This window comes from Stigmatopora argus, chromosome 15 (assembly GCF_051989625.1).
Source record: "Stigmatopora argus isolate UIUO_Sarg chromosome 15, RoL_Sarg_1.0, whole genome shotgun sequence".
Taxonomy (NCBI): domain Eukaryota; kingdom Metazoa; phylum Chordata; class Actinopteri; order Syngnathiformes; family Syngnathidae; genus Stigmatopora; species Stigmatopora argus.
This window is the reverse complement of record NC_135401.1, coordinates 3,943,550-3,963,764: the sequence shown is the minus strand read 5'-3', so window position 1 is coordinate 3,963,764 and position 20,215 is coordinate 3,943,550. Positions and strand designations below refer to the sequence as shown.

At 40.4% G+C, this 20,215-nt stretch overlaps 1 protein-coding gene across 2 annotated transcripts in view; it reads right to left on the bottom strand.

Annotated features, from left to right (window-relative positions):
- The window catches only part of alk (ALK receptor tyrosine kinase), a 193,628-nt gene that overhangs the window by 146,082 nt on the left and 27,331 nt on the right, over window positions 1-20,215 (bottom strand). For both annotated transcript variants that reach the window (XM_077621023.1, XM_077621025.1), the window contains exon 3: window positions 11,818-12,954. In XM_077621023.1, coding sequence (XP_077477149.1) covers window positions 11,818-12,580 — 763 coding nt within the window. In that variant the 5' untranslated portion in view covers window positions 12,581-12,954. The remainder of the gene's footprint in view (window positions 1-11,817; window positions 12,955-20,215) is intronic.

The following is a 20,215-nucleotide window of genomic DNA, read 5'->3' as shown; positions in this document are numbered from 1 at the left end:
TACATCTGACAAAGAAAAATAAACTAAAAATATTCATGGTGAACCTCATCGCTGCTGCACTCCGAACTTCCCTGCATCCCCTGTCCACCCTCTCCGAGTAAAAAATGCAGACCTTACAAATGGAAATCAATGCTCTCCTGTCTTTATGAGGGCGCAGGTGTGTGTCGGACTCACTATTATCAGCCTCCTCCGAGCTTTTACCCTGGTAATCATGGTTATGCAAAACCGTACTCATGCTGGAACACCATGCAGTTGAGCAATTGGGTACGGGGTATAGTCGCTAAAAAGGGTCTGTCATACAGGGCTGTTAGTGATCATAATAGCTATCCATTCTCCACAGCACATTACATGTTCGTATTCAAAAATAAGTCATCAAGGCGGACAGAAATCAATAATTAATTATATTGTATAATAGAATGAATTTATGTAACGGTTTGCCTCTGCATGATTGAAACCGAGGATGTGATCAAATGTAAGAATCCTGCATGATTGGATATGGAAAACGGTAGTGGAGACTTTATCGTGCGAAGAGTCAGGATATGAAATTGAAAGTGGGTCAGAGGAGGGTCAGAGTCCTGAAGAATGTGATTCCGCCGAGATGTTACCATATAATTTCAAGCCAGAGGCAGAATCACCAGAACAGAGTGAGAGAGAGATCCTTCGACAAGCAAGCATCTTTGGCTTCATTAACATCGGATTTGCTGAATGGTAAGCATCTTACATTAATGCCTCTTGACTTGAACATATCAATTAAAAAACGATTAATTTGTCATCTAAAAATCTTAAAAAGCCAAAAATGGTATTGGTGCAATGCTAATTTTGACCAAAGACATTATATATGCTAAGCTGATCTTGACCCCCAATTCACACAAAAACAAACTCCTTTTTTTGCTATTTTAAACTACATTATAATGAGCGATTAACTAGCAGTGGGCTTGTTGATGAAAAAACAAAACACTGCATGAGAGAGCATCCATTGTAATCCTCATCTGTCAAAGACGGAAGGAAACATGTCCAGCTGAGCATATTGTTACGCAGATGCACAACACATTTGAGGCTCATAATAATGTCAACTGAGACTGCAAGAAGACGCTGAATTAGAGTCTTGGTGGAAGGACAACTGTAAATAAATCCAACTAAAACCCGGATTGGAGAATCATCGGATTCTGTTCAGTGACAGGAGTATTCTATGTGGTGTACCAATTCAGGTGACAACACTATCAATATAGTTTTCATTCAGCCTCAGGGACTGATGTACTTTTTATACACACAAACACAGATGGCCACACTGATATTATTTCACATACTTTTGTGTTAGAAGTGTATGTAGGCCCAGACAAGAGATTAATGGAAAAAAATACAGTTACACTGCAAATAACAAGCAACCATATACAATAACAAGCTAAATGCAGGATAAAACAACGGGCGAGAATATGATGCCAAATGATGTATGTATTTGCAGGGGTAACGTTAAAATGCACAAATAAATAATCATTTGTCTCCATCTTGCAGCACTTGTGCTCATATTGATACGGTCCATCCAATTACAAGCGTTTGTGGGAGATTTGGCGAATCAGAGGGTATTGATGCAACGTAAATGTCGAGAAGACATTCGCTCATGTTCGCCAAAGTACTGCTAACCAAACAACTTTTCACATAATGCCTGTTACGTGCAAATAGGTGTTTAATTTCAGTTTTGCTCCAAACTACGGTCCGTCCGGAAACGTACCGAGACCACAACCTTCTCTAATTTGTATTCATGGGCAGAAAAGGAACGCACCGCACTGCAATCACATTCGTTCATTCGGCCCCAAAATGGTGCCTTCAGTGGCAGCCATCGAGGTAATACATAACGTATTTTCACGACTAGAAGGCGCACTTAAAAGTCTTAAATTTCCTCCAAAACAGACAGGGCGCCTTATAATCCAGTGTGCTTTATAAATGGAAAAAAAATTGAAATGTGTCATTCATTGAGGATGCGCCTTATAGTCGTGAAAATACAGTACCCTTAAAATGTCCCAAAACCAACAGAAAGTAACCTGAAAATGCCCCAAAATCAGCAGGAACCTACAAACGGACAAGAAGAATGTTGGAAAGTCCTCCAAAATCAATAGCAGATGATACAATGTTCAGGCATCCCATTGGATGTCTAGCGCCATCAATGGTGGTTAATAGGTAAACTTTTTGGGCCAAAAATGAGTTCCAGTTGGCATTAAAGTGGACCGCGAACCAAACTGAGTATGACACCCCTGGTCTAGACCAAACAGGTCAGGTGTGAGTACACTCTTAAACTGGTTCAAGTGATAAAATCATATGCTTCACTAAACGAAGTCTCTTGCGGCACTTCTACATTTTTTTTAAAAGCTCCATTGTGCGTCATCTCCCACGGGAACAAAATGGTTTATGTGAGATTTGAACGACGGTTCGAAGGGACGAGCAGGTTCAGTGAAACGCCGCTCTCTTTCGACCTTTCATGACGAATTAAATCCAATTAAGAGGCTTTTGTTCTGTGATGAAGATGCTGCTGGCGCTCTTTAACAATGCCATTAGCCATCATAAAGGGAGCTGGGGATGTGGTTTGAGAGCTCCTCCGCGGCAGCCGGGCTTCGGTGTCGGTCGGGTTGCTCAATCATTTTTTTCTATCTTCAGGTGAATTTTCTCGATTTCGATCACACCCTGACTACATTTGTATTTTGAGATGTATACAGGAAGAAGAACTGGGTCAGTTGAGCAAATAAATGTCATCATCTTCCTCTTCTGCTGCTGCTTCTTCCGGGACAGCAGCTTTAGCGAGGAAGCTCAGACTTGTCTCTCCCCAGCCACTTTATCCAGCTGGCGTTGCCAGGCCAGCAAATAGATGTGAGCTGGGCAAATGATGTGTAAAAGCCAAGGACAGACTGACAAAAGAGAAAAGTTCAATGGCAGTGCCTCAAAGCATTACAAAGACTGCACTTGTGCGGTTTATGGTGGCTTTAAATCCGCCTTTCGTTCCATTTCTTCTTGTGGGTCATGCTACCATTTATCATCGATTTTCGCACGTGAACACATTTTTCAAGTATACGACTGAAAAGAAAAAAAATCATCTCACACATTTACACTTGAGATTATGCAAAATGTCTTCATGTATTGGCCAAATTGTTGTTTAAATATGTTTTCAAGACTTTGCTTAACACGCTGTTCAAGATGTATTGTGTCAAAATAATGGAATTTTTACTTATTTTGTCTATTGACATATTTGTACTCAAAATTAGACACATTCTTGTTAAGATTTTATGTTTTTTTTCTGTCTAGGCACAACTGAGTCATAACAAAATCATTTCTTTGCAAGTATATAATGTATTTTGAACCAATTGGGAATCCTAAAGTGCTTAGAAACTCAGCCGCTTTAACAAAGAAGCAACAACTGACCTATCCTCCACCTAAAAAACGGATTTAAGTCCCTTACACTAAGTACGTCTTACTATTTTCCCTCTCGGCTTTTGAAATCATCCTTTTGGTACGAAAGGCAATTCAAGTCACCCCGAGATTGGTTTTCTTTCAATGAATGTTACACACTGCATGTGTTAGTAATTGAATTCTAAAAATGAAATGACACTCAACACAGTATATCGCTAAATAAATATGCAAGCAGCAATAATCCTACTGAGAGTTACCGCTTTTTATAGAAATCCAATTGTAAAACTCATTAACATTTCCTATCAGTGGCTATTTGGTTGATTGCTAGAGATACTAGGTTTCTGTTTCAAAAAAATATAGATGAGTGTGTGAGTGGGGGAGGTGTATGTATATAATCATTCATTCATTTTCTGTACTGCTTATCGCACTGGAGCTTATCCCAGCCAACTGTGGACAGTAGGCGGGGGACACCCTGAATTGGTTCCTGGCCAATCACAGGGTAGAAGGAGACAAACAACCATTCAGGCATAACCAGGGGCAATTTAGAGTGCTCAACCAACCTCGCATTGATGTTTTTCAGTTGTGGGAGGAGCCCCCAGAGAACATGCAAACTCCACACGCTGGAAGATAAGAACCCACTCACTCTTATTCATTCGCCATAACATTTATCCTCACAAGGGTTGTGGGAGGGTGCTGGATCTTATCTCTGACAAGTATGGGCACCAGGAGGGGGACACCCTGAACTGCTGGCCAGACAATTGTAAGGCACAAGGAGACGGACAACAATTCACGCTTACGCTCATATCTAGGGTCAATTTAGAAAAGAAAAAAAAAAAGAGAACTGAAGACACATTGGTGTTCGTGCTCGGAGAATCCTACATATCTTAATTAAAATAACGCCATCCCATGACTATGAAAAGTAGTCTAAAAGTGTAGAATTGCCAAATTGGATTGGATTGGATAACTTTACTCATCCTGTATTCGGGAAATTTCATTGTCACAGTAGCAAGAGGGTGAGGATGCAGAAATAGGAAAGGCATTTTAGACATAAATAGATAGGTAATAACTAAGTTAATAAATAAATAAGCTTGTTGCTGAAATATATATATATATGCATATATATATATATATATGCATATATATATATATATATATGCATATATATATATATATATGCATATATATATATATATATATATACATATATATATATATACATATATATATATATATACATATATATATATATATACATACATACACATAGATATATACAAGCACATATATACATACATACACCGATATATATAAGCACATATACATACATACACATAGATGTACATGCATGCATACGGTAGGTCTTAACTCTCAGCCATTTGTTTTGTTAAAGAGCCTGACAGCTGATGGGAGGAAGGATCTGCGGAAGCGCTCCTTCCTGCGATGAAGTTGCAGCAGTCTATTGCTAAAAGAGCTTCGGAGGGACTCCACTCCACTGAAATTTGTACTCATGCCCCCAATACAAGCTGAAGTTTTGCCACAATAAAAAAGCCCCATTTAAAATTCACTTTACTAGTCAAATATACTGCAACACAATCCATTTGTGTGAAGAGAACTGTCACCTATTTGACGCAGTAATCAGAAACGGGAGCCTGTTTAGTGGCATTCTGCAGTCTCTCTCCTGCACAAAAAAACAAACACGGGCAGGACAGCCAACTCCTGAGTAAAGGATTTACATAAGCGCCATTGCCCCCAAAGGTCACTTAACTAGATTACACTGAATACACAACAGCCAATTTTTCACTTATCACTTTGACATTTATTATTTGATTGCATCTTTATCTTTTGCTTTTTTTTACATATTACTACCAAACAGTGGCGGAACTAATTAGTACAGGGCCAGGGGCGATGAGTCTCAACAGGCCCCCTCACAGACAGGCCCAGCAGGGGGGTGGGGTTCTAATAAGCAAATTTTTCCCTTGCATCTAGCAGGGCGGTATGTTAGTACCGTAGATTACGGACTATAAGACGCCCTTGAGTATATGTTGCACCAGCCAATGAATACGCAATGAAGAGAAGAAATTGATTGGAGTATGAATTGCTGTTTTTGGTAGAGTCATTTTTTGTTCATATTATCAGAAACGGCCCATGTTTGATGAGTTGCCGCATGTTTCATGTTTTTTTTTTTTCAATGGTCAAAATGTTACAAAAATGTGGAAAAATGTTAATAAAAAGCAACTTGAAGGCTTGCTCCCTTCTCTCATTACGGGAGTAGATCAGTGCCAGGCGCTCGTGTACTGCGTGTACTTTTCTTCGTACCACGCGTTAAGCATTACTTGGGCGCTGAAGCTCCTTAAAAGCATTTCCATTAATCAAACAGGCAGCTTGAAGGCATATAAAAATAGGTAAAACATCAGGTGAAAATAGCAAGGGAAGAGGCTGCTGAATAAGAAGTGAGAAGCAAAGTCACCTTCAGTTCAATGAGTTTGCAAAAACACATACGGCCATAATCATCAATTAAGGCTTCTCATATCCTAAATCTTAAACGACATTAATTCCAAATGACACTGTCTCACAAATATGGACATTTAAAATTAAGACAATCCAATAAACTCCTTGTTCTAACACTGAAGGCAATCACATGACTTCTGCTGTGATTTTAAATGAGTGTATCACTAATAGACGTTTATTTGCTGCCAGCCCTGCCACTTCAAATTGATTGGACATCCGTCACGCTGAGATTCCACCGTTAAAAAAACTAAATTCTTTTTAAGTACATCATAACTTACCATAGCAGATTCATCACCAGCACCGTCCTAGAAAAATACTAATATAAAACATTTCCTTAGATTTGATATGGGACATTCTATTCGAGAACAATTTCCAAAGATCTAACAGATGACGCTAAAACACAAAAGTTCACAAAGTTAAAGAAGTTCCCTCAGCATTTTGCCATCTCAATCTGCCATGTTTGCAATCTTGATTTCAGGTGAATAAAACATTGACATGCATATGCATGCCAGGCCATTAAAAGACAAGGCTGAGTAAGCAAAGCAAAACATCCATTAATGTCAAAATGGTGATATTGTGTTTACAATGCAAATGCAGAGCATGTCTCATTCTTCTCAAGGACACATTGATTTGTACTCATACGTTAAATACTGTCTTGTCTGGACGTTGAATTAAGTACAGTACCATCGTAAATCCATTGCAAGACAAGGACCATTAAAAATACTACTTTAAATTTTCAGTCCGGAACCAAAATGTTTACAAGATAATCATTTCAGATTTGCATTTTTTGCTAAAATAAGAGCACATAAAGAGCAGTAATGATCATCTCTCATCTTATTTTTGGACCCTCATAAGGTAACTTCCACCTAAAACACTTTGTGTGGCATAAAATAGGGTTGTCAACAAATCCCATTTAAATTGCTAGTTCTCATCAACTACAATTAAACAATAGGATTAAACAATGTGATAAATTGAGCTTGCTGAAATATGATTTTCTTAACTTTTATGCTGTTTGCTAGTGTAAATATGTTATAAAACCTACAGTATATATTTTTGTAATATACCTCTGGGTTATTTTAATGTATAGAAGAAATAATACAATGCGATGAATTAAATTTCTTGATTGTGATTTTCTTGACTTTTTTTGCTATCGCTGGCATCTTTTCTTTACTCTGCAAAATTTGTTTCACTGGTTTAAATATAAATATATAGTATATTATAATAATATTATTATTAATATTATAACCCATTTCAATAATAAAGGCCAGCATTTTGTGAACATTGCCAATCACAGAGAAAGACGTCCAATCCAGTATGACTGGGTGTCTGACAGTTATCATTAGCAATTGCAGCCATCATGTTAACACTTCAAAATGAATAAATCCAGTCTAAAAAATCCAATCTTTTTAAACCTGTTCCCAATCTTCTGAAAATGACATGTTCGGGCCTGATTTCCAATCAAATGCTGTGGCCAATACGGTTGAACATTAAATATTTAATATAACCTTGTCCCTAAAACACACCTGACATCTTAACAATGACATGCCTGTAAAAACGTTGCTCTTCTGTCCTGACGCCATGTGACACTATTCAGCAGTTAGTTCATCACAAAGATACATTAATAATAAAATGGGGTCCTCATTTTGACTCCCCATGGACTTTTACATTAATAGTTGATTAATACAAGGCTTTGATGTCAATGGCCTCATTGATTACAAGTTCGACCACTGTCCTTGTAAAGTCATGCCTTCCTTTTGCATCACACTGAATTACAGGTGCAAAGAAGCCTCCACGTCAATGAGAAGGGTTAGCAAGTCCGCCTCACAGCTACGAGATCGAGGGTTCAATGCCCACTGGGGTCCGACCTTCCTCTGTGAACTTTGCCTTTTCTCCCTGGGCCTACGTGTGTTTTCTACGGGTACTACGGCTTCCTCCCATATCACAAAAACATGCCCGCTAAGCTGATTGGACCCGTTAAATCACATGTGTCAAAGTGGCGGCCCGGGGGCCAAATCTGGCCCGCCGCATCATTTTGTGTGGCCCGGGAAAGTAAATCATGGGTGCCGACTTTCTGTTTTAGGATCAAATTAAAATGAAAAATATAGATGTATATTAAATTTCCTGATTTTCCCCCTTTTAAATCAATAATTGTAATTTTTTAATCATTTTTTCTGTGTTTTTAGTTCAAAAATCATTTTGTAAAATCTAAAAATATATTTTAAAAATGCTAAAATAAACATTGTTTTAGATCTATAAAAAACTGAATATTCAGGGCTTTTAATCAAGTTCTTTTAATCCATTTATAAATAAAAAAATCTAATTATGTCTAAAATGGTCCGACCCACGTGAAATCGAGTTGACGTTAAAGTGGCCCAACCCGAGTCTTACACCTTCTTGACATCCTTTTTGTTATTTTCTAATAACATCGACTACTTTTGATTGAATAAACAAATAAAGACACGATGACTGTATTAAACGTTTGGATTGGTCTAATCCGAAATATTGGGTTGCACTGTTGGATTGCGTGAAAACTAACCCTCTCCGAGGATGCTAGCGTGATGATCCTGATGAGATGACATGTGTTCACATTTGTTTCAGGAGGCAATGAGGGTGAAAATCCCACAAATGTGTCGCTTTTGTGACAAGCGTGTTGGCAGCGGATTTTCACTCCAGGGTAGGAATGTGCATTTCAACAACCATATTATCAAAACCGGAATACCCATTGTGTTCCCGTCCATCGGCTTTTGTTGAACTTACGTATTAACCATCACGAGGGCTCTTCAAGTGGAGGTCCACGCTCTCAGACCTTAACTTGGCCTCAAATGGCCGCCCTTGTACAAACAACTCACTGTAATTATTTCCCCCTGGAGCCCTCAAACCTAAGCGTGTATAAGACACACATTCATTCAGCAGAGTTCACGTATTGATCGCTGCAGGCATGTTTGTCAAATGATTCCGGGGACCATAACAGACATTTATTCCAATGCTAATAACCAGTATTTGACTCCAGGCTGGGGGAAACAAACATGCACATTAAGCAGAGAAATGTCAAACTCAATCGACCAATCACAGCCGTGTTTTCCCCCCGTAAATCACAAAGCATGCTGGCGCTATAAAAAGGCTGTGACATCTGTACGGCGGGCTCATGAAAGAGAATCAAAATAATACACAAGCGTGTCGCAATGTGCATATTTCATAACCGACATCGTTATCCTTTGTAATGCAACCCCCTTATTTCCAGTCAAGTACACGTGACTCCCTACTTCAGATTTTGTCAGTTCCACAGCTCAACAGGTGGCCTGGGGTACAATCGACATATGATTACTCGCACGGAGGCAAGCACTGAATCACTTTGACATTTAAAGGCTGAGGCGGTGATAATTGCAATGAAAAAAACCTTGAAAAGCGGAATTTAAAAAAAAAAAAAGCAACCTGATCTTTCACTGCTAATATCACTTGCGTGGGTTGGAAGTGCTACAGCCCACTTGTTTGTTTCTCTCTAAATGTGATTAGGATTTACATTTTTTGGAGGCTTTGATACATAGTACATTCTGGTTTTGTGTTTGTAATTATCATAAACAGCTAAATTCACAAAGTGAACTCAAAGTGACTCAGATCCCATCATGTGATTAGAAACCGGGATTGAGCTCAGCATTTTAAAAAGTTTTTAAAAAAGGGTTTTCAAATGAATTTTTTTTAGAAGTATTATATCATTAGGTGCTATTTGATGCCAATATTTGTCAATGGCAGTGAAAAAAGGCAGCCTTTACAACTGAGATTGATTTGATGTCTATAATTATCACCATGAAAAGGCTACACAAACAAAATCATGCTGATGTATTTCAAAAAATACATATATAGTACAATACTATATATTTTGCGACAATAGAAAACCCCAAAAATCCCAATCAAGAGATCTCAATTCATCAAATCGCAGTATTTCCCCTATAAATTCAAATAATCCAGAGCTATATTGCAAAAACTACAAAATAGTGCATTTTATACTATATATTTATAATGAAACAAACTTTGCAGAGCAAATGGAGCCTAAAATGAGCAAAAATTCCAACCAGCATAGCTCAATTTATCACATTTGGCTACTTTTTTTTATGTTCAATTGTAAGAACCAAATTTTTAAAAGTTACTCGCAACCTTATTTTGTGCTGCCCAACTGATTTGCAAAAGATCACCGGTACAAATGGCACACAGTCTTTCTTTAACGTACTGTAGTATGTATATTTGTCAATTAGTGTACATAGTACGTTGGTGTACATTTGCCTCCAACCGCGCTTGGGATTTCTTGGCTATTGTCTGATTGGTTTCATTGCATTTTTCTGGGACAGCCTCCCCCATCAAAGCGATTAAGCAATTAACAACGATTGTGCCGATCCTCAAAAGAGAGTGGGAATAATCCCGGGAGTATCAAGTGCTAAAGCGTTACTGGAGATAAAGACATAATTTGTGCCCAATCAGAATAATCCCTGTTTCCTTTTTCTCAACCTTGGTACAGTAACTGGCAAGCGGGAAAAACAGAAGGAAGAGGAAAAGCCCCCCAGGGGCTTCTTTGTCCAAAATCTACTCGCAGGTAGGATTTGTGCAAGCAATATCATTAAATAAAAGACCTCATTTCCTCTCTGGGTGGAATAATCAGATAACGCCAGACCGGGGGTATCAAATGTAAGGCCTGTGGGCCGGACTAGGGGGTGCAATCCGGCCCGTGGGGGGTTTTCTACCTGACAGGCACTTTGTATAGCTCATTCATACTGTAGATACAGAATCAAACACCATATTTTCTCGAAGATTAGCCGCCTCCACGTATAAACTGTACCCTTAAAATTGCCTTAAAAATCATTGAATTTTTACAATTTCTCTCGTATAAGACACCCCCTGATTCACAATTTTTGCCCCCAAATTCATGGTTTTAATAGGGATTATAACTATATTACTTTGAAGGGAAATGCAATATTCTTTTTTTCGTGAATTTCATTCATAGACATCAAAATATTTTTTTTTGCATTTTATCTGTTTAGCTTTTCTCTATTTTGAACTAAATGACCGTATTGACCGCATTGTCTTGCGTTATGGTATTTCGTCTATGTCAAGTCTAATTTGTGTGCATATAAGCCGTACTCTCGATTCAGTCATCATTTTTTAGCGAAAAATACGGCGTACATGCGAGAAAATACGGTACTTTTATTTTTTTCCCACGGCCACCGTCAAACCAGTATTTTGTGAGTTGTCCCATTTGTTCTATGGCCCCTTGCAGTCAAAACAACCCTATCAATGGCAGCCAATGAGTTAACAACCTACACATGCTCCAAATCCAACAGGTAGTAACATGCAAATACCCCGAAATCAGCAGAAAGCAGTCAATAAACCGGAAGCAGCCAGGAATTGGTCAAAAACCAAGAAGAAATCATCTAAAATTTACCAAAAGTGACTTATAAGTACCCTCAAAAGACAAGAAAGTAGTGCAAAATGAACTCATTGACAGTCAGAGATGTCCAATTCACTTAACCTAGCTCTGGATGCTTATCTTTCAGTGCCTGTAAGATAACTTTTTGAGTCAAAAATAAACCACTCAGGGCCACCTGAGATCTAGTTTGGTATGTGGCAGCTAACCAAAGTGAGTTTGACGCCAATGGAAGATCAGACATATCAAAGAAGAACAAAATCAATATGCAGTTCATCATGAAGTGCTTCCATGGGCATCCATGATAAAGCAGAAACCCCAAAGGAACGGAGCTCAATCAGATAAGCGCTTTTCCTTAAAACGCAAACGGGGGCCCTTGCAACGATACGATCAGACAGTGAATGCCATTGGCAATAACATACACATTCATCAACGCGTCAAGGTCAAACAGCCAATATTTGAACCACGGTGCGTATTTGAGGTGTGTGAAAAAGACTCACCCCGCGAGAAGATCTGTAGAAACAGCCGTGGGTCTGCAGCTCGGATGGCCGCCGTGTAGCGGTCTTCCATCCCGGGCACCTGCGCCTTCTTCTCGGGCATGAGCCGGACCCTCAGTCGGCCCCCGTCGGCACCCAGCCACCACTCCAGGATAGTTGTGAGGTCCATTTCCAGGGTGAACGCGGGTGCCTCCTGGAAAACAGACAGTCCGCCGCATCCCATCCGGATGATATCCTCCCCTATTTCCACCACCACTTGGTTGGATTTGCGACTAGCTTTGGTCAGCCCGAATTTCAGAACTTTGGACAGCGGCCGCTCGGAAAAGAAGGGGAGCTGTCCATCTGAAGACGCGTTGGCCGACCTGGGCTCGACAAAGCTGGAAATGGTCTTCTGCAAAGGTATGCAGTGCATTTTTAAGTTGGCACTGACTGCGTAACATGCTCTCCAAGTCTGACAGTCCCCGTTGAGGGGTCTCTTAATAAACTCCGCCAGGTAAAAGCGCAGCAGAGAAGGAACGGCGAAATCCACGGCCAGCGTTTTCCTCTTCAAGCGCGAGTGGATGGTCTGGTTGAAGTCTCTCTTGGCCGTATTTTCCGCGACGTGGTTCCCACTCGCGTCGACGAGGACGGCCGTGGGATCGAGCGTCGCCTCGGACGTGGTCCCCGGCCGGGCGCCCTGCAGCCTGCCGAAGAACGCCGCAGAACAAGCGAGCAGGAGCAGAAGCGAGAAGCCGGCGCTCATGGTGGAAGCCGTCGAAGTCCTCATCTCGGGAGAAGCTGCGTCTAATCCCACTGTCCCCCTGCCTCCTCCACCACGTCCGTCACATATGCGCAAACGCCAAATCAGCGAGCGCGAATGGAGCTCCTGCGCTTTTTTTTTATCTTCTCTTCACGTGTCTCGTCGGAGGAGAACAGAGGGGAAAAAAGAAAAAGAAAAAAGCTCTTTTCTTTTCACATGTATTCGCCTGCCATCACTCTTTATCCGTCTTCCTCGAGGTCTATCCGATGGTTGGCCCCCAAGCAGTCTCTTCGGCGATCTCTAATTGATATGCCGGTCTAGTCAGCTCCCGAAGCCCTCAAAGACTCCCTGTCTTCTGGCACTGTTGCGTACAAGAACTCTCTGTCAGCAACCACTCTTTCCTGGCGGGTGGAGACACACACACAAAAACACACATACACACAAAAAATTAACTCCCTAGTATTTTAAATACGTCCCCCGTCTATAAACTTTCCACAATGGATTCCTACTTTATGGTTCGCAGATGCCCAGAACCGATGCAAGCTCCAATTCGCCTCTGCCATACCCTGGCTGAACTATTTTACATATCCGTTCGACGTCATTGCGAGACGTTCTTTTTTTTTTTTATCCGCACGCGACTCCCACACGGCATGCAGTCCGTCAAAAGTGAGTCAGGCGCTGGCCCAAGGTGCGGTTTCGACGTGCTCGCACGTCACGTGTGGATGTATTGCGATGAAAAATGGCAGGGAGGACGTGAGCTGATAAATGTCCACGGTTGCTCGCGGGGATTACCAATGATTTAGTGGAGGTGAGACTGCTCGCCTTCTTATGCGCAACTCCAATAGTTTTTTTAGGGCTAGTGTGTATCCTATCATCTGAATGGATTGGTGGTGGTGGGGGGGTCAGTTTTATAAAATTGGGCTAACCTAAGAAAAGATGACGGCTCCTTTCAGCTGCTTCTTCAGTTCCTCTCTCTCTTCAACCCCTGCACCCCCATTCATTGCTCTCTAAAAATCCACTAGATGGCATAAGCACACACACTAAAGCTCACCCTTCATTTTCTCACAACTATTCATGAACCGTGGAATTCATGGGTGTCCAAACACCGGCCCAAAAGCCACCTACGGTACGCTACAAAGTTTTTTTTTTAATTGGCCAACAGCAAGTTATGGAAATCTCATCAAATGTGGCCCATGAAAGAAGATTAAATGCAGTGTACATGCTGTTGTTTTGCTCAGCTTTAACACTACTTGGAGTTAGCCACTCAAACGATTATTTTCCCCATTTCATCTCATTTTCTGAACCGCTTTATCCTCACTAGGGTCGTGGGGGATGCTGGAGCCTGTCCCAGCTGACTTCGGGCCAGAGGTGGGGGACACCCTGAATTGGTGGCCAGCCAATCGCAGGGCACAAGGAGGCAAACAACCATTCACGTTCACACTCATCCCCAGGGGCAATTTAGAGTGTCCAATCAGACTTCCATGCATGTCTTTGGAATGTGGGACGGAACCGGAGTACCCAGAAAAAACCCATGCAGGCCCACGGAGAACATGCAAACTCCACACAGGTGGACCAGGTACTCGGACGTTTGGTCGAAAGATGTTTGGTCGACCGGACGTTTGGTAGAACGGACGTTTGGTCGCCGGGTTGTTACTGTTGAAACCAGCTCTCAAAATTATAGTCATGAGAGAGAGAGAGAAAGTGAGTTTAATATCTAAATATCTAATAACAAAATATCAACAGTAAACTGTCATAATTTGACAGCGAGCGAACCCGACGACCAAACGTCCGGTCGACCGAACGTCCGGTCGACCAAACGTCCGGTCGACCAAACGTCCGGTCGACCAAACGTCCGGTCGACCAAACGTCCGGTCGACCAAACGTCCGGTCGACCAAACGTCCGGTCGACCAAACGTCCGGTCGACCAAACGTCCGGTCGACCAAACGTCTTTCGACGAAACGTCTTTCGACGAAAGGTCCAGTCACAGGTGGACCAACCAGGATTTGAACCCAGGTTCCCCACTATAAGGCTGACGCGCTAACCACTCAACCACCGGACCACCCCACAATTATTTCCAATTGCTCAAACTGTAAAATTTCAGTATTTTCTTATACATAAATAAACATAAATATAATCCAATGTGATTCATACTTTTTTTAAATTGAATATATTGTTATATACAGGCTAAAAGCAGTAGTCATCCAGCTGAGACGCACAGAGTGATGACATAGCAAAGACATGACTGTGTGTCGTGGTTTTCAATTCAAAAAGCAACTCAAGAGGAGTACATTTTTGATGACAATGAAGTGAATGTGTTTAGCAGCTCCTCTCCAGGCCATTTGTTCACTGCACAGACTTGCACGTCTGCTCACTGAAGGTCAGTTAGGGAGCGCTTTTGTGATAAATTACATACAGATATGTTCTTACAGAAACCCTTCCCCCCTCTAGCGTCACATTTCATGCTATGTGGTAAACCTCATAAATCAGTAGATGAGTCACCACGAGTGGTTATCGGTCCGTCCTGCGAGATTTTCTCCCATGCCCACTCAACCGTCCTTCTGTAAAGATCCTCAACGCACAACTAAAGATGGCAGTGATTGCTTTTTTAAAACATTTGAGCGCATATACATACTAGGGATGTCCCCGATCCCAGCATAAGATCGGAAACCGGGCCCGATCGATAGCAATTTCAGAGGATTTGAAACGGTCAAATTGGATTAAATGCCTTTCACTTTGAATGGCAGGGAAACATGATCAATCTGATTGTATCTTTCATGCCTTGCTGAAAACATGCAGTAAAGAGAAAGGGAAACTAATGAAAGAGATTTCAGGAAAAGTAGGAGGAGAAATTTTGGGGGTGAGTGAAAGCGCAATCTGACGCGTATTATGTGCAAAAGTTGCAATGCTGAAAAATGACAAGGCTGAGGAATATATAAACATACCAGAACTATTTGAGAGTATTCAACTTTGACTCATAAAAACTGAGAAGATTAGATTTTTTTGTGAAATACTTCATTGAGCTCACAATCACCCAGACTCTATCTCTCAAAGCCAATCAATAACTGGAGTTTGAGACCTTTTGTAACAAATTAAATGGAGAAGAAAGACTAAACTAACGTGTGTGTGAGTGTGTGTGTGTGTGTGTGTGCATTGAAGACTGATAGAAAAGCAATTGAAGGGAAAATGACTTTGTCTTTGGTCAATTATCTTCCCAATTATGCATCACCTATGCGAAACGTACGCATTCGGCCTTTTCCACATTTGCAAAAACAAAAGAAATTACCCACATGCAAACACACAAAAAAACCTTTTTAAAAACTAACGACCAAATCTTTAATATTTGGTTGAACACTCTAAATTGCCCTTACAAACAAGTCGGAGTGGGATCCATTGTTCGTCTCATTGTGCCCTGTGATTGGCTGATCACCAATTCATTGTGTCCTCTGCCCACTGCCGACAGTTGGCTGGGAGAGGCTACAGCACCCCCGCAACCCTTGTGAGGATGGAAATAAATACCTGGGAGATCAAATCATAAACTTTAAATAGTCTAACTTTATCAAAACCAAACCGTGTCACATTTCCCATTAAATTTCAACCCAAGGAACACAAATAAAATGATTACAAGCCAAGAGCACATCAAAAAAAATCTGTAAGGCTATTATTGATTATCATGTGAGCAAATACACTATTTCCCTATATTGAATGGAATGAGACAGTGGTAGTCGGAGTCAACGCCGCGCCATGTGTGATGAATTCTCAACATAGAAATGGAAAACACGTAGTCTGACAAAAAGGTAGTTGGAGAGGAAATGATATTACCTGCACAGATAGTAGAGAGCAACATGCTGGCTTGGAAAGAGTAAAAGTATGTCATTTTTCACATGCCTCTCTCTAGTCAATATGAGTGGGAGCTGTGCTGAAGGCTGAAGTGATGTATTAGGGGACGAGAGGATAATACAGGGCATAGCGGGCGTTTGATTCCATGACATACACTACATCACATGGGAGAGGTTAGAGGTGAATTAATAGTGAATTATCTGTTGTCAAGAAAAATTGTGGGAGGCTGGGAGGGATACACTAAACAGAAAGTGAAAACAAAAATGTGTACATTTATCATGGAAAGGTCAGTCCTTATATTCCAAGGGTGTCAAACTCGGGTTGGTTTGCGGGCCGCATTAACGTCAACTCAATTTCATGTGGGCCAGACCATATTAGATATAATATTTTCTAAAAATCGGATTAAAAGACCTAGATCAAAACCCCTAGATCAGTTTTTTTCATAGATCTAGAACAATGTTTATTTGAGCTTTTTTTTCCTTAGTTGGGGAAAACGTCTTTTTAAAGTTATGTTCAATATTAAAGTGGAAAACAGAAAATATTTGTAGATATTTATTTTTAGATGAAATGCTTTTTGAACTTGGATTTAAAAAATGCAATTATTGATTTAAAAAAGGGAAAATCAGGAAATATAATACACATCTATATTCTTTATTTTGAATTTGATCCTAAAAGAGAAAGTCGGGACTCATGATTTACTTTCCCGGGCCACACAAAATGATGTGGCGGGCCAGATTTTGCCCCCGGGCCGCCACTTTGACACCTGTGTTATATTCTATCAACGGCTCTTGTCTAGATATCAAGATAAAGTCTATTTCGGTACGAATTTTAGACTCAATCCGAAGTAAATGCGACTAAAGTGGATTTTTTGGGGGGTTGGAATCTCAGTAAAGCATCGGTGTGCAAACTACGGCCTGCTTTCCATTTTTTATTAGCCCACAGCAAACGAAAATATAATTGAACCACAAAATAATCCTAAATTCAGCCTATACTCTGTTGCATTTTTAATCTTTACCACTAGATGGAAGAAATGACTTCAACAGTGCCTCTCCTTTATTTCCATAATTATTTTCAACAGCCAAAACCAGCTGACTTGGGTCTGGACTGGTCGCCAATCAGTTGCAAGACAACCATTCGCACTCACAATCACATACCACCACCAAGTGGGAATCAATCCACTGCACCACTGGCTCATGTACACATTCTACACCATAAATAGAAAGATAGAGACGCATACCTGTGCTCTATATATTTATTTATAGCACCTGAAGATAGACTTTTCTCTTCCTATTCCTTGATCCCAACCCCCGCAAAAATTCCACTCACTATCACACATTTGAGTACTTAATAAATAATATGCAGTGATACACACTTTGCAGGAGACACATGGCTAATAAAATGGGCCACAACCTCTGTTGCTGTGGCCATCAGGAACTGGCAGGAGAAAAATTCTCCTCATTTCAGCGACTTGTTTTCTCCAAATTACAACCATTAAGATCAAATGTCTCCCACAAATCATTTCACACTACATAGCTAGAATGTTTCGATTTCTCCATTTTTTTTCTTCACGCCTCACTTTAGTCTATTCACTCTATGTACTAATGTTGAAAGGCATTTAAGCTATTAGATGCGGCAATCATGTTCGACAGTGTATTTTTGAAAACTAATACAACACAATAAATTCAATAGTCCAGTTTTCCCATGGCCTTTAACAGGATAACTATTGAGAATGAAGCAATGAATTAATTTAGGTTTTTTTTGCAGATTATCATGACAGGGGGGTCCAAACTCTTTTCTCCAAGGACCCCTTTCAAAAAAAATCAAAAGCAGGCGAAGGCCAACTTGAAATTCTTTCACTTGTTAAAGAGAGCATCAAACTTGGGTAAAAATAAAAAAAGAAATGAAAAAATTGGCAGTATCAAAGAATGAATTAGTCCATTTGCAATCCGTACTTATGGCAGTATTAAATAAAAACTATCTGTATTAGAGAGGTCACGCTGTTGGAATTTAGACATTGTGATTTAAAGTACTAAGACTGAAAGAAGAACTTTGTCTGAGGAATGAAAGATTTTGTTCTGCTATTCATGAGACTGGCCTCCTTGCTGGCATTTATCTTTATGTATAAAGACGGAATGTAAAAAAAATAGTGTCACTTTGTGCGTGCGGCTTTTTAAATAGCACGAGCATAACGAGCAAAACCAAGTACAGAAGCAAACTGTGCAATAAAGACAATCTACTTTTTGAATTTTCTTCAGCTTCTTTTGATCTGCTGACATTGAAACAAGAGATATGAGAATCCTCGTGAATGCCAAATCCAAATTCAAGGTCATGCTGCTTCCATGCTGTATTCTGTATATCTACTTGGACACAATCCACACCCCCCTTCCACCAACACTGTCTCCTCCTGCAACCCACACACTTGCACATCCTAAGAAAAAATTGCCTCATAAAACTGCCTCAACTCGTACTTCAACAGAACTTCGGCATAAATAATGTCGCAAAGAACTCTACCATCTCGCATAAGCATGTAATCATCATGTTGGAGACTCAAAGAAGTCAATATATTGAGCCAATTCAGGTCTTATAATGCAGCCGACCTATGACCTATGACCTTTTGACGTGCAAACAAAATTACCGTATTTTCACGACCATACAGTGCATCGTATTTTTAGCCGCAGTGTCAGTAACGAGTGCTATTTCTGTATTTTAAACACACAAAGGACGCACTGTTTTTATAGACGCAGCCAGGCATGGCATATATATATTATATATGGATGAATATCGAACGGCAATAGCACTGGCTACGGGAAGCAGCCCAAGACTCTATTTCAGGTGCGCAGTGACTGCTGGGATATATAGTTCTTTTGTCAATACACCCAGGATGACGGCAAACACACTAATTTGGTGCTACATGCACCAAATGCACGCTACACCCACACGCGAAAAACACGTTTTTAAAAGGCAACGGAAGCAAAACTTAGTTTGGTTGTACTTTATTTAGCCATTTTACAATGTACTCACGTCATCATTTCATTTTCGTGACTTGGTTGCAAATCAAAAGTGACGGCGAGCCGTGAAAAAAGCCATCCGGTCACTTGACATACGCCTCACGTAGCCATAATCTCATGTTGCGGTTCGATATTCATCCATAGATAATATATATACATAGTTTGCAGTCTAGCTTTGAATGCTCTGTTGACGCCAACATCTAGCGGCAGGATTTCTTTTGTAAATCCAGCCGAAATGACGGCGAGCATCAAATTAGTGTGCTCGCCGTCATACTGGGTGTATTGACAAAAGAAGTACATATCCCAGCAGTCACTGCGCAGTACTTTTTCTACGGGAAAATAGTAGAGTCGGGGGCTGCTTGCCATAGTTGTCCTATCGACTGATTTATTTTATTTTATCGTGATAACAATTTTAGTATTGTCCATATATAAGGCGCACTGGTTTATAAGGCGCCCTGTCTATTTTGGAGAAAATTTAAGGCTTTTATGTGCGCCTTATAGTCGTGAAATTACAGTATTTCACTGTACTGCATTTTTTTTAATTAGACGTTTTTAGACCTTATCTGATTTAAGCTTCTTGTGCGGGCCATATTCAATATTTTCATCATTAGCTGCAGGCCAATAAAAACTGGCCCACCGCCATACTTTGGACAGTGACAAATTAGAATGAATTCAGAGCAGAAAGATGGAAAAAAGCCACATGATTGACACTAAAAGAGTTGATTTGTATCAATGTTATGCAAAATGTCTTCTTAACATTGTGTGAGATACAAACTCGGAAGAAAGTCTGCCCTTAATCAGTCCGCCCACCTAGAC